The sequence below is a fragment of the Lutjanus erythropterus genome, chromosome 6, assembly GCF_056507025.1.
Source record: "Lutjanus erythropterus isolate fLutEry1 chromosome 6, fLutEry1.hap2, whole genome shotgun sequence".
Lineage (NCBI taxonomy): Eukaryota > Metazoa > Chordata > Actinopteri > Lutjaniformes > Lutjanidae > Lutjanus > Lutjanus erythropterus.
In genome coordinates, this window is record NC_139322.1 from 27,973,143 (window position 1) to 27,989,114 (window position 15,972).

At 38.3% G+C, this 15,972-nt stretch overlaps 1 protein-coding gene across 3 annotated transcripts in view; it reads left to right on the forward strand.

Moving 5' to 3' along the window:
* The window catches only part of espn (espin), a 55,973-nt gene that overhangs the window by 27,414 nt on the left and 12,587 nt on the right, over nucleotides 1–15,972 (forward strand). For 2 of the 3 annotated variants that reach the window (XM_084721492.1, XM_084721493.1), the window contains exons 8-11: nucleotides 2,414–2,572; nucleotides 6,584–6,818; nucleotides 12,813–12,958; nucleotides 14,048–14,416. In XM_084721492.1, the coding sequence (XP_084577618.1) occupies nucleotides 2,414–2,572; nucleotides 6,584–6,818; nucleotides 12,813–12,958; nucleotides 14,048–14,416 (909 nt within the window). Of the gene's footprint in view, nucleotides 1–2,413; nucleotides 2,573–6,583; nucleotides 6,819–8,502; nucleotides 8,557–12,812; nucleotides 12,959–14,047; nucleotides 14,417–15,972 lie in introns of all 3 variants that reach the window. The other variant, XM_084721494.1, reaches the window with a different exon arrangement.

Below are 15,972 nucleotides of genomic sequence, written 5' to 3' on the forward strand. Positions count from 1 at the left end.
GTGAAGTATTAATGTAACTATTTACTTATATTAAAATGACACAAACACCCTTCCTGTGTATGACCTTTAATAATAGAGGCTTTTGCAGAGCCACATGCAAATATGCTGAATAATCAAACCACAGCCAAACTAAACAAGCTTAGAGAATACATACAATATTGGACTCTAGAAACAATTAAATAACAATGACTTTATGCTGACAGACAGATCCTTATAATGGGAAAGCTCTCTTTCTGTGTGTGTGCACAAGTGCTTTGTACATTTGCTGTTGTTGGCCCACATCCCTGGAGGATGACAATCAAACCATCTGTAGCGCTCGCCTGCTCACATTACCCTCCCAGCTGATGAGTGCTCAGGGACCATTTCTTTGACAGCAGACGTGAGTCAACAAAACTAAACAGCTTATAAGAACTCAGAACATGACACCACAATAGAGGAGAGGTCAGAGGTCAGCTGTCAATTGTTTCCACTTAGGTTAACATTGGACATCTGGTTTGAAGTTCTTGTCTGGTTTTTGTGAAAAGACATGGCTTCTGTAGGGATTAAAATGTAAATGAACGCAAGTCTGATTTGAAAGGCAAAGTAACTATACACTTTGCTTTGCTGGCCAAAATATGATTGACTTTACAGCTTTAAATGTTAATTTTTTTAACATACAGGTAAAAATGGCCTTCCTTTTTCACATCTGCACTCTGTTTTTCTGATACACTTTGTTGGTAAAAAATAATTCCTTCTAGGATGAGACTTAATGCAAAAGTTTTTTGAGCTGAGAACTAAATGCAAATGTGAGGCTTTTTGCATTAGGGAAATGTATCCACAGATTGACCTGAAGGAGCATGTTAGTCCTCTGAAATGCAGACAGTCAGGGCTGCAACTAACAATTATTTTCATTTGTTTATTAATTTGATGATTATTTTCACAATTCATCATTTAAATCTATCAAAAAAGTGAAAAAATTCCCAGAGCACAATTTTACATATTCAAGTTGCTACTTTTGCCCAACCAACTGTTCAAAACTTAAAGACAAAAAAACAAAACTTACATTTAAGAAGCTGAAATCATTGGCAATTTATTTTCTTTCAGCATACAGTAAAGACTCAGATTGACAGGGGTTTGATGTCCTGCCTTTACAGCTCCAGTTGTCTGAGATAGATGTCAGGGCGGAAAATGAGAGGGCTCACCTGAAAGGGCCAAGTTAATGACCTCTGACCGCACTCTGTGGACAGGAGGGTCTCTCTTACATTGGTGCAAAATCTACATGTGAACCCTGATGCTCTGTCGCCCTGCAGTCTTCACATGAAATATAAAGGCTAATGTTTTACTAGAACTGAATAAAGCTTTTGTTCTGCTATTCAAATAAGGCTGCTTTGGTCACACGAGAGAGCTAATCTGGTAACAAAAGCTACTGAGTATGTATGTCTTACAGTGTGTTGTCCCACATATGTCAGGTTTGTTCCATAAGCACTTTTGAGCCATGATAAAACCATTTTCTGCCATTCAGAACTCAGTATTTCTAAAATGTCTGTCTTTTTGTCAACCAAATATTCGTACTGCGATTATCCCTGCTGCTAAGCAGATGCTGGCTTTACATTGGAAACACAGAGTAACAAAAGCTCAACAGATTAACACATATATTGATATAATTAATAAGGAACGGTGGCAACTTCAGCTGGCAAGTGATGGCAGATAAAATCAAGGAATTACTGTAATCATCATTTCTACTTTTTGTTAAATTTTGGATCCTGGAGACCCATGGGATTAAGGTGGGGGGTCGAACACATTTTTGTTTGCCTTCATTGTGCTATTTTTACTCTTATCTAAAACACAAAGACAGCAAAAAAGTTAATCACAAAAATACTCAAAACCCTATGTTTAGAACTATCATTTTAAATTATAATCTCCACTTTTTATTTCTTTGACTCGTTTTTCTTTTTGTGCAGTGAATCATCTAAACAAATTTACTACCTTTTAATTTGTAGCTAATTTCACTTTGGCCTGCAAATATATATATTTTTTTCATTATTGATTAATATCCCAATTGTTTTCTTTACAGAATGATTTTTTTCTCTGTAAAATACCAGAAACTAGTCAGACCATTAGGCATCAGGCAGAGACTTGCAGCAAATCCTCAGGTACTGTTACTGGGGTGGTTATTCAAATGTCAAACAATTCACTTCAATTGACGTATCACTTAATCAACTAATCACTTCAGCTCTGATTTTACTGCTAAAAACAAAGACAGCAGTGTGTTATTGTCACAACCCTTTCCTGTCTACAGGGTTACTGGGATTAAGATTAACTGATTATTTCTGTACTACTAAAAAAAAAAAAATCTGAAGAACATGCAGATGCTAATGAATGTGTTAAATCAAAAGTATTTAAGCTATTTCTTATTATTTCGTCTCCTACACAGCTGACTCCTGAAGAAAGCCACGACAAACTTCGGCGTGTGGATTCAAACAGGAAGTCAAGAAGCTTTAGCAAGCAGCCCAGCACTGGGGACTACTACAAGACACTGGGCAGCGACACAGCCGAGCCCCGAGGGAGCAAAGGCATGGCGCCCAACGAGGAGGTGAGCCACATCTCTGCTGTTTATGACAATTTCAATATGTTCAGTGTTGTGACAACATTTGAATTGATTTGCTGTGTGTGGGAGGATTACGTAACAGTGGTTATGAATGTATTCATATTCCTCTGTACCCTCCTTTTTACCATAAATAAACAAGAACTGACTTGATGACTGAAAGAAACCATTATTGTAATGTTGTAAATGGTTTATGATATTATTCATGGTGGTGCATGGAAACACACACACTGAGATATCATGGATTACCTTCTTCCGTCAGAGGGGATTTGTCACAATTCATTCGCATGCACGTGTAACAAAAAACTCATGTTGGTCATGATTACTGCCAGTAAACATGATGTTACATCATCCACTCATAAAAAGTAGGCCTCAACTCTCAAAAACAGGTTACCACACAAACTTCACTGTCAAGTCATTTATTATATTATATTATATTATATTATATTATATTATATTATATTAAGATCAAATATAACATATAACACAGACAACAGTCTATGAAATGTAACTGTAATGGATACTGGTATAGTGTAAGTACCAGTTAATATACTGCACCCTGGTCAGTCCTTTATAAAGGTGTTACTCAAGTTTAGGATTAGTTTGGTGATGGTGTGTTGCTGTTAGGTTACCACACTGATTGCACTACTTGCCTGTACATTATACCACTCAGAATGTTACATAATCTTGTGACCTCTTGAGCTTTTGCTTGCCACCTGACGCAAGCTGACGCCTCATTTCCATCACCTCTTGAGTCACCATCCCATTGTGTAAACTGTCTAAGTACCTACAAACTCAGGACAGTCACAGACAAGAGGGCGCTTAGCAGGAAGTCACCAGTGACCAAACCTGATAGGAAGGAGAAAGCCACTGAATCTCATATTATACTTAAATTTTCTTCTATTGTCAAGGATATGTTATATGTATTAGCTTATGTTAGTGACAGCTTGTCCTTATGATTTCTTAATGAGTGCTTGTTATTTTCTTTTCTAATTGAGAAAGGGAGGAGGTTGACCTACAAACAAGCCTGAGATCACATTAAACACATTACATAAAAGGTTAATTCAACCCTGACATTCAGGTATTATGTGATGAGAACATTCACATTATTCCACAAACACTTTGATTAACCATATTTCGAGTTTGATATCTTTAATTGAAGCAATTATACTCCACATAGACTGCAGAGGTTTGTATCACAAGGCCTCCCATACTTGCCAGAGATGTAAAACCTGTGATGGAGACTTACTTCATATACTTTGGAATCGCTCTTATCTGGGGGAATTTTTGAAATATGTCGTTAGAATAACTTGAGACATTATAAGTAATGTACTCTTGTATTTTAATTTGTACTGTAGATGTAAATGATATAGAACTGTACTCTAGACTCAAGTATAACTAATTACTTTGGGTGTTTTGGCTCAAAAAGCCGTACAAAGCCTCAAACTACTGCTCTGAGGAGATGTAAAAAAGAAAACATTCTCATTCCTTTTTGCGTCACATAAAAAAAAAACTGTACTACATGAAATTCTAAACATTTTATAGAGGCTTGATGCTTGAATTTAGTATCTGGGTTACAGAGTCCAGGTGGATTCTAATATTCTGAGTTGATTTTTCTCTGAGCTGATTTTTGTTGTCGATCTAATGTGCAATACAAAAGATTTAGTTTTCATGAAAGAAGGTTTACATAAAATAACATATTCTAGATACTAAACTACAAGTTAAAATGTATTTGCCATTGTACTAGAGATGTAACAATTAATTAATTAGTCGATCGAAAAAGAAATTAGTTGCCAACTATATTGATAATTGTTTCAGTCATATATCAGTCAAAAATGTCAAACATCTGCTGAGTCCAGTGTCTTAAATGTGAGGATGTTCTGCTTTTCTTTGTCATTTATGATAAGTAAAAGTCAATGGGTTTTGGACCATTGATTGGACAAAAGAAGCAAATTGACGATTGCACTTTGTGCTCTGGTAAATTGTGATAAACATTTTTCACAATTCTTTTTAGATTTTTATATTCTGCCAGGTACTTTTGAAAATAATTGGCAGATTAATCAATAATGAAAATAATTGTTAGTTGTAGCCCTACATTGTACGTGCCCTAAAAATATTCACCAAGTGAAATTTCTGTCTGTTTGTACTCAGCATTATTAGTTAAACTACCTGTTTGCTGCCACATGCCTGCACAGGCAGCTGAATGAACAGATGAACAGAGTCTGTTAACTCTCATCAGTGTCTCTGGGGAGGTGTTCTTATAATCTCAAGGGTATCAGGGGTGGGGGTGTTATTGGCGATACAGGGTACAATCCACATTGAGCCAATTACGTCCTCAGTGGGGCCCCTCATGGTCTCAGAGGCACCCTAGCAGATGGACGGGCTAATCAGCGGGACCAACGGCACGTGCTGCCAGGACCCATCTGGACACAGCCCCCCCCCCAAGTCTCTAGGGGGTTTGAAAAGCAAAGGGGACAACAATGATGAGCACGCGTCAGAAGAATAAAAGAGGGGCGTGGTCGAGTTAAATGTCATGGTCCATTAATTTGCTTCCAGCAGAGTTGTGGCACGCTTTCAGAGCGTGTCAGACACGTGCATGCTGGGAGGGAGGGGTGCAGGGTGTGTGTGTGGGGGGGGTTAAAGCACTATCACTTGCAGTGACAGATGGCTTCTTCCCACTGTTTTCCCTCTCAATTTCCCCCCAGAGATTAGATCATATTAGCTCTGTTATTAGCAGTAGGGTATTCTGTCTTTATGAGTTGATTAAAGACGGCAGGAAGCAGAGAGACGACACATCTAACAGGGCTGCGTACATCTGTCACTGTCACTGTGGGATTTTAAGTGGCATGCCTACGCAAGGAGTCAATCGCAATCAAATTTACTGTCACCATTTCATGTTTAATTGACTATTTTCAATTAATGAATACATAATTGTTATTTTCTGTTTGCTTTTTCACAAGTAAAATGTATTTTGAAAAAAGCTGATGTGTTAAATGAGAATTTTACATTTCATTTTACATTGTTTTAACAAAAGTAGGGATGCATGATAAATTATCGGTCAATAATGGGAAATGTATACTATTATTTGTTATACTGCTAAAATTGAAATTATAGGCAAAAAATATCATATATAATACCGTTTAATTTGAATTCTTACGCAAAATACTCTATAAAGGCCAAAATATATTTGTGGAGTTTTTTTATGTACTTTACTAGAAAAAATAAATGAGTGCTTCCTGGATTCAAAATGAGTTTGAGGTACTCTTTGCATAGGGACATATGTAGACAAATATCACAAAAAACTCCAAGGCGCTCTCTTTTAAAACATTTAAATGCCTTTATTGTAAAGCAAAGTCTTATTGGACCTTAAGACAAACAAACTGTGATGCATTTTGGCATCTCGCCTCCAAAAACCACTTGACTCCCTGACAAAGTCCTCCTTTTTAAAAGAGAGTGCCTTAGACTTTTTTGTGTTTTTTTCTGTTCTTTGTTTTTGTTGTTGTGGTGATGTCAGTTAGATTTTGGTCTGTCAGAGATGTGGAATATTAAATCATCCAGCTTTGCTCACAAAATCTTAGTCTTTCTCATTCTCAAATGTGCATAAACTACAGGTTATATGAGCCAAAATACAAACATGTGAAATTATCTGTTATCTTATTGTATCGGCCAGGAGAAGCAGGTAATTATCAGTTATTATCCACATTATGCATTCCTAGTTTTAAGTTTTACACAGCTGGATAAAGTAATGTAATTGATCATCACAGACAAAAAGAGCTTTGGGATTTTAATTAGCAACGTTCAAGTGGTGTGTAAATTTAAGTGGACAATCCTTAAATGGGCCACCTGTCACGTCCTGTTATCAGTGACCAAATATTGGCCAACAGAGTATTACAACAATGTGGTTGCTAGGAGAAACCCTGTAAGGGTGACTACAACAAGCTAATGGGTATAAAATAAGACTGATTAATCCTCCTCTGTCCCTCCCTCTTCTCCAATCAGGGCTCTGTGTTATTGGAGGAACCGACCGACAGCCCGGCCCATAGCTCTGAGAATGGCACCACAGAGGACTCGGTTGTGCCCCCACCTCCTCCACCTCCGCCCCCTCTTCCCCCGAGCAACCCGACGCCAACACCCCCTCCACCTCCTCCTCTGCCCCCAGAGACGCCAACCACCCAGAATCACTCTGCCAGTAGCACCTCCACCAACCAGCGACGCCCTTCTTCCTCATCAGGAAGTAAGTCTCAACTTTTTTCCTCTTTCACCGTCTTTTCTTTTTTTTCTTCATTTCTTACTTTTTTCCTGGCACTACAACATCTATTAAAAGTTCATAAAAAAGGCAATACATTTATGCACATTCCTGGTGAAATTTATTTTTATGCATGATTGTCCTAGAAAGCAGAGCCCCTGGTAATAATCGGCACTATGTAATCTCTCTTGGTAAGGATAAGTAAAGTCCAACCCCATGCATCCTAAATAACAGATTATAAATTAATGATGTAGGGCTACCGTTACCCTGAGAACTGGTTTAGTGTTCAGCCATTTCCTTAAGTGCCCCGTGCTGCCCTGGATGCTGCTGTCTGACAGCGTATGTGTTGTAGCTGTAGGGAAGTTTAAACTGTTGTGTAATATTGTGACTTTTGAAAATACATGGAAATGTTAAGATAGGAAAATAAAAGTCCTCATCGTGAGATATAGTGTGAGAGTTTGATGAATGCAGCAACATCTTCCTCCAAATTGGAGTCAGAGAATTTCAACCAACAAGCTTTGAACATTGAAAGAGTTGATGCCCAATAAAACGTGTAATCCTTGTTAAAGTTCAAGATAGTTCAAATCTCACTGTTTCTCATAGGTATGCCTCAAAGGACTTTACAGAAAGATCTAAGTAATTAATAATCAACCACAATACAAAATTAAGGACTGAATTATATAAGAAATAAAACACCTATAAGTCAGTTAAGCACAACACACTATCATATAATGAAGCTCACATAACTTAGACCAGCCTGTTAACCCCAGCCAATTTTTGAACCTCAGAGAAGATGAAGAAAAAGGTCCCAAAGTAATCATTATTTGTCAAAAATGGGAGGAACCTTAAGACAGTCAGTTCAAATAGGGATCCATGATAGCTGGGCATACAACAGGTACTCAGATATTTGTTTTTATAATCGATTAATCAGTCACACAATGGTAAAAAATGTGGATCAGTTTTTCCCAAAGCCCAGTACGACTTCCTCAAATGTTTTGTTTTTCTCACAACCCAAATATATTCAGTTTACTGTCAAAGAGGAGTAAAGAAGCCAGAAAATATTCACATTTAAGAAGCTGAAATCAGAGAACTTTGATTTTTTTTCTTGAAGAAATACTCAAACCAGTTAATCAATTATCAAAATAGTTGATCGATTAACCATCAATTAATCGCTGCAGCTCTAAGTGACCAAGAAATAAAAAACAGAATTTTTGGTATTAATTAACAATATCATATAAATGCTGTTCTAGTTCAGTTTCATGATCCTCAGAATGAAAAACAGATTTATTGCCAGGTAGGTTTTCACATGAGGAATTAGCCTCAGTGTTGTTTAATTAATATATTAAGTGGAAAAATACAAAAAAAGATAAAAAGCAAGTGGGCCTACTGCAGGTTGAGAAGCACATATAGAAAATTGATCAATATAAAGAAAATAGTATAAAATATGTTCGATATGTTATTTAAATTAAAGTGAAGGCAACACTGTTCTTCTGCTAATATTGCTAAAATAATATTTTTTCTGTCCATCAACCCCTTAATGCACATTCCTGTTTTCATGATCCTCCTTTCACCTGCTCCATTTCCACCTGTTTCTCTCCATTTTTCGTTTGTTTTGTTTTATTTCTTCCTCTTTTTGCCTGCCGTGGTCTGTCCTCACTGCTGCTCTGTCAAGGCGGGGATATGTCTGCCTCTCAGGCAGAGGGAGGGGCACCAAGACTAATGAAGAGTAAGTACAGATTGCAAAACCGTCTTTTACTAAATGACTTGACTGTTACACATAGCATAGCATTTGACTTTTATATAAAAATGTCATTTAAAATCATAATCTAGAGCCTATAGTAGTCAGAAATGTTTTGCCGCCCTCTATCGCTAACATCATCTTTTTTTAAAGGAACAGGAAGAAAAAGCCGTTTGTTCAGAAAATAGTAGAAATGTGTATATAGACTGAGATCCACTGTGGCAAGACAGACAAAATAGCAACACCTAAAGGAAGCAGCTGTGCCACCACAGGAAGTTCACTGCAAATTAAAACACCACCGTAATTACCATATAACAATACATAACTTATAACAAAGAAAGATATCAACAAGACATGTGATTATATGTTTTTACAGTATTAAAATTTGACCATCACAGCAGAAAGTCTGAACCACAGACAACCTTAAATGTTTTAAATCTTGTTATTCTTTCAAATATTGTATTTTTATCTCAATACAGGAAAGAGAAACCAAAGAAAGGCTACATATAATAGAAAAGGGACATGCTAGTTTAAAACTGAATTTCTGGTTATACACAGTATGCACGAAAGCTCAATATCTCAAACAAAGGTGTCGGTAAAGGATCAGTTACAGTATATGGCATCAGCTGTGTGTCATATAGCTGACAAGCAGCTCACAGGACAGTTCTTTAAAAGCCAGTCATAAACAGCAACTTCAGTCAAGCTGTAAAACTATTAATTGCTTAATTTAGACACCTTTTAATAATCAGTGTATTTTATCTTTATGCTTTGTTCACCAAATATCCAATTGTCTCATCTGTTTATGCTTCACCTGCTGCCTATTGGTAGGAAAGCCATAAAATACTTAAAACTAAAGATTGGCTTGTGCTCGCTAATGGCATGATTTATGCTTCAGCGTTAATCAGGTAATAAACCTTCAGTTGGGCGGCCATAAAACTAAAAGCCACCAACACATTTGAGATCTCCAGCCGAGTTTACAGCTCAGATGCTTGTTGAGACGACAACAACACAACAGGTGGCTGATTGAATATGCTGCTGCAACCATTTAGATTGTTTGAGCTTCTCCGTTGTTTTCTATTGATCAACAGGAGGAAGAAGATAATACTTGTTAAACTGTACAGGACGCGTCTCTGTCTGAAATGCTAAGGAGCAGCATGTGTGCTTGCTAATGATATGATTTGTTCTGCAGCGTTAATCAGGTCATAAACAGGCAGTTTTGGAGGTCATAAAATTAAAAGCCGTCAACACATCTGAGAGCTCGAGATGAGTTTACAGCTCAGATGCTCAGTGTGATGACAGCAACAAACCAGGTGGCTGACTGAAAACGCTGCTGCAACACTATAGGCGGTTAAAAGTTCCTTGTAGTTTTCTACTGATTAACAGGATGGAGAGGATCCTACTTTTTATACTGCAGGAATATACAGGACACATGTCTATCTGAAGTGCTTTGTGACAGCTCGTAAAGATACAGCAGCTCTTAAAGGACCAGTGTGTAGAATTTAGTGGCTTCTATGATGGTGACCTTGCAGATCGCAGACACGTTAAGGAGAACCTACAGCAAATTTTGTGCATTTTCCTTGACAACTAATTGATTAATCAACTAACTGTTGCAGCTCGAAATCATTAAAAATGAAAAAGCCACGAAACACATGCCTTTTTCTCAGTGTAAGTGTTGTTTAAATAATTGAGCAGTACATTAGTTATGTGAAACATTCATTCATGAAGAACAGACAATTTAAAAACCTGTAAGGCTCTCCAAATGGATGCTCTTATCCGTGTGAAAACTCTGGAGAAATGACAAAAACTAAAAAAAAAAAACCCTGAAAGGCTCTATCCATAGCTGATGTTTGATTTGTTTGTTCTGAGCTAGTGTAGAAACATGGTGGTTCAACATGGCAGTTTCAATAGAAGAAGACCTGCGACCACTGCAGATATAAATGTCTCATTCTAAAGTAATGAAAACTCAACTATTCTTAGTTTCAGATGGTTGTACAGTAAGGAAAACATATGTATAAATATTATTTTCCAATTCTGCAATATTGTACCACTAAATACCTTGTGAATCTTACACACTGGACTTCTTACACCTTTAAATTTCTAACCCAGAGGAGAAAACCTTTTGTGCTGTGATGTCCATCATGAGGGGCAATTTGTCAAATGTTCTCATACCTGTCACAGCTCCACCCTCCCTTTACACTCACGCTGGCAGACCTGTTGAGTCCACACCCCTAGCCCAAACAGAATTTAACTAACACAAACACACAACCATTGATTCAAAAAATACAAAGGCGTATTGAAACAGATACTTGGAGTCAGAGAATTTCACCCAACAGTCTATTTCTTTTTAGCCTTTTACACAGAAAATCAGTTGTTCTGGAGCTCTGCAATGAAGATTTGTCAGGGGAAAATGGGTGAAGGTAGGCTCTATATATATTGCCTAAATCAGAGGTCATACTTTTTGTGCCTGACTCAGTGATATTTATGAATATTTTTTTTTACAAGAACTCTACAACAAGAGTTTTAGTTGCACTCATTGCACCTAGCAGTTAAGATTTATTGAACAATCTCTTGACTGTAAATTTAAAGAGCAGTCACATGTTGTTGTAAACGTGTGCCAGGGTTCAGTTTCCTTTTTACTTTTAACCATAATCTTCACAAGCTCCCGTTTAAGTGCCGGTCAACAGTCTCATTCTCTGTAATCCAGTAAATGTAAGTGAGATTGTGAGATTGTATGTATGTCATGAATGTGTGTATGACTGTGTGTCAGGTTTGCTGTGGTGAGGATTGGTCTGGTAGAGCAGACTAACAAGCTGGGGATTGAAGGGTGACTGTGTGTGTGTGTGTGTGTGTGTTTGTGTGTGCGCGTGTGTACATGCGTGTGTTAATTCCTGGCCAGCTTGCCAATGGCTCCCTGTCACTTCCAGTTACTGGTGATTCCTTTAGATTTCCCCCGACTGTGATGATGGGTCTTTAATAGAAAGCTGCTCTCTCCTCCCCGAGAGAGAGAGACAGAGAGAGTGAGAGCTGGCGAGAGTGAGGAGGGGTGGCAGGCTGGCGAGGCTTTGTGTTCAGCTAGACCATTGTGGTCGACTCAACAGGGAACATTTTTACGAGAGGACGTTGTTTTTTTTTTTTATATTCCTCAAACAGAGAATGAGAGATCAATGAGGGACTGAGGATATTCAATTCATTTGAGATTCACTAAAACAGGTGAGGTAGGTGCTGGCTCTGGGTGTATTGGGGCCAAAATATGTGAAGTTTAAATGTTTTAAAACTAAATATGTGTAGCTGCTGTAATAGTTAAGTCTAGATTGCATTATCCAGCCACATCTTAAAGTTTGTTGCATAGATCAAACTAAAATAACAGCTACATTGTTATTGTTCAGTATTTTGGTACTTTACCACCGATATTTGAGTTTGCTGTTTGAATATATCTGTAATGTGAAAATAAGTGTTAAGTGTACAAAATATGGTCTTGGCACTACTTTGATGTTGCCTGGCTGACATTTCAGATGTCTTTCATTTGGTCTTTCCTTTAAAGGAGTGAAAACAAACTTCCTTTGTAACAGCATTACTGTTAGAGTTCATAGTTGAAGTCTGTCTGAATTTGTTGCATTGTTCACAATAAGCAGATTAGGGTCAGTGGAAGCTGAATGTATATATTTTACCATAGACCTACTTTTTAAAGAGTTCAGCAGTAGCTTAGCTGTGTATACATCAGGTGACTCTTTAAAGGGGTTGTGTGCCTCCCCTCTTTGGATTCATTGTAGTGAAATAATTTTGAATTCATCTAATCTTGGCTCACTGCAACAGTTGCCTAATGTTCTGAAATCTCTTTGGTTTATTTTCATTGTCTTTAAAATGTACTCAGTAGAGTTTGGTAGCTGGGAAGCCATTCGATTAATCTTGATTGTGTGAAACCAACATATTTTAAGCAAACCCTGAGCCCCAAGAGTCATAAAGGTACACTGAAGGGAACAAATCTCGAAAGAAAGTCACCAAGCTTATCAATGAGGCAGCAGCTCAGTAAACCATAATGACCTCCCGTCACTGTCCAACATTCTCCAGGTCAGCATTGTTACCTGCCTGATTGGATGAAATATTTAACGCTGAAATGCCACCCAACCCGTCTCTCACTCCCTCCTCTTCAGTGTATCTCTCTCACTCTCTCTGTTCCTCCTTCCCTCTATTCTGTCTTTCTTTCGACCCGGTTTCACTTTTCTGCTCCATCCTTTTGTCTGCAGGCACAAAATCTTTCAACATGATGTCCCCCACCGGTGACAACTCAGAGCTGCTGGCAGAGATCAAAGCAGGGAAGAGCCTCAAGCCCACACCTCACAGTAAAGGCTACACCACCGTGTTTTCCAGCAGCGGACCCACGGGCAACAATGTAGGTTTACAGCCTTCCACCGCTACTGATGATATAATTATCAGTCTCAGACAAATACAGAATTTCTCATTTTAGTGAGTCAGCTTTTGCAATTACTTGCGGAGACAGAAATTAAGTAAATGTCAAAGGAGCAATTAGGTATCCAGTGACACGCCTGTGACGCCCCTCTACATCACTGTCAGTCAGTGAACCCCTCAGTAATGTTTGCTTCATGATCACATCAGTCATAATTTACCTGACCTCAATGGGTAGATCATCTCAGTCATGGTAAATGTAGTATTGTACTTACTGTCTCTAATTCTGAGACATTGGTCCTTCTAAATGGTGCATCACTCGACAGTGTTGTCAATGGTCCAGTAAGGCTAAGAAGGAACTGGCAACCCATGATCTCAATTACTTAACACACATTACAAGTGGTCAATGTGGTCATACGCCATATAAGTTCAAGCTACTTTAAAGCTACAGTAGTGAAAAGACTGACAAGAATTTGGGATAAATCTTGGCCATGTGCTTGGCTTGACTCAATGTGCTTTTGGTACCGAGTATTTTTCTTAATTTCATTTTCGTCTGAATGCAGTACCCCCTCAACATAATGGGCAGGATTCTTAGCTGATCCTCATAATGATGCCTGGTGATACACTGCTGCGACATCATGTTGAACGTGACACAGAAACACAGAAACAAAAGGAGGATATCCATTCATACTGGGATCCTTTCATTGACAGCCAAACAGAGGACAGGCTGCACTTTTGACTAAGACATGGTTTTGTGAGCTGACATTTTTTTAAAATCTAGGTCAAGTGAATTAAAAAACTGCGACCAGTGTGTGTCATGTAGACAATCTATGTGACGATTCTCTCTGACCAATCAGTGGTCTCTAGAGAATATCACATTAAGTACCAGGTATCAGATACTATCCACAACTTTTGCCAGTGGAAAACAAGAAAATGAACAGTTCCAAGTGCGTCAAGTCTAGCTGTACGGCATTATTTCCACAAGAATAAAGGTTAATGGCTAAAAAATCCACCAGGTGTCAGTTTTGTAACACCCCATGTTCTCCTGTATATCTGCATCTTTATTATTCTCTAGGGAAACACTGCATCTCCACCAGAGACCCGCACATCTAGTCCACCACCCAAGCCAACATCCCCTCCACCATCCAATACATCTGTCACCTCCCCACCTGCCACCCCAAGTCCCAGCCCCAGTCCAACTGGTCCCGGATCTGCCAGGACCATGTCGACCTCTGCAAGCTACGAGCAACTGTCCTCCAACTCTGTGGTTAATGGCGGCGGCACAGCTGGGGCAGAGTCAGGGCGGAAGATGAGCCTTGCAGATGTGGAGGCGCTAGTACCCACTCATGACGAACAGGGGAAAGCGATCCCTGAGTGGAAGAGGCAGGTGATGGTGCGAAAGCTTCAGGTCAAGATGCAAGAGGAAGAGGAACACAAGCGCAAGGTAGGCAACACGTTCCAAGGCTGTAGAAAGGTCCAGACGTTTTGTTGTGTCTCACCTATCCCATTTGTGGTCCTATAAATTTAAAATCCTCGGTATCCTGAAGCATATAAGGCTTTAGTTTCAAAGAATTAACTTCACAAAAGGGATAGCTGATGCTTGGATTTGAGTGTGAATTTTTGTGATTTTGAACAATGAGGTATATAAATGTGTTTTAAGTATTGATGCACGACATACGTTTTGCTCTTTTTGTGACTTGTCCAATAGTTGAGGGTGAAACACTCATTCATTTAGCATCTATTCTTTGACGTGATAGGTGAAGGAGATTGTTTCTGTATTGTCAAACAAGGCGCAGTTAGGGTACTTGAACAATTTTTGACCATTTTTGCCACTTAATTGCCATCACCTGCCTCATACTTATCCTCAGAACAAATGCCATGGCCAAAGTTATTCACAAGGGTTTTAGTCAGCATACTGAATTTGTTGTATAAAGAAGCTTGATTTTTTTTAGCTGTAGATACAATGACCTCTTGGTTTCTCTCCTGATGAATAGTCACTGCAGTGTGTGGTAATATTATGTTTATTTAGACAAGGTATTTATTAGTTATTCATACTGTAGCAATCTGAACACTTGTTAGTCCTGTGTAATACAAGAAGGACTCTATTCAATATGCGAATTGATTGATTAAATTTGACTTATTAATAATTTAGCACTATCAAGGATTGCAATTGTATACTCTTGAATTATCCAGCAGGGATAAATTTCTCCCCAATGTACTTTACTGATAGTGACATGTAGTGTTTTGTATATTTGTTGTGATACGGAGGAGTCATGAGAGTGTCTAACTGGCTGTCAGGCCTAAAAATAGCACAAACTAAACTTACCATAAAGTATTTTAGTAAATTTTTTGTGATCCCCTGTTAATCACACATTGGACCTATCTAGGTCTAAATCTAGGTGTTTATAAATTATTTTGTTTCTTAATTCATCTCTGTGCATGTTTCTTTTTTCATATTTTTTCATATTTATAGTCTTCATAAATAGACTCTTTGGGGTGCAGTGAGTTGAATACTTGGCTACAATGCCCATCACAACATTAACACACTTGACTAATGGATTCACAGTGTGGGCTGGTGTTTGATGATGGAGTTTTGCTGCTCCAAGTTTTTACATGCCGATTCAGTGGTGTGATGCCAGGCCCATTCACACTACAGGTCACTCATTAATAACAAAAATACTAAATACAATTTTAAAAAAAATAACTACATCTATATTACACTTTACACTTTAAGTTGCGAAATACTGCCAATAAAATATGTGTGCAGTGAGGATAAAAAAAAACTGAATTCCATCTCCTTTTTTCAGGCAGATCATGATACATTAAAGAGTAACTCTACACCAAGTTCCTTAATCAGAAAAACCTTTGTTGCACTGACCTCTTTAGGCTGACAGTTTCAACTCTGGTGCACCTCTAACCACACCCAGTGTGGTTTCCTATCACTGTTGGGTGTGGACTGAAGTGTGTCTGTCTGTTGCACTAGTGCCAGTGCTCAACAGT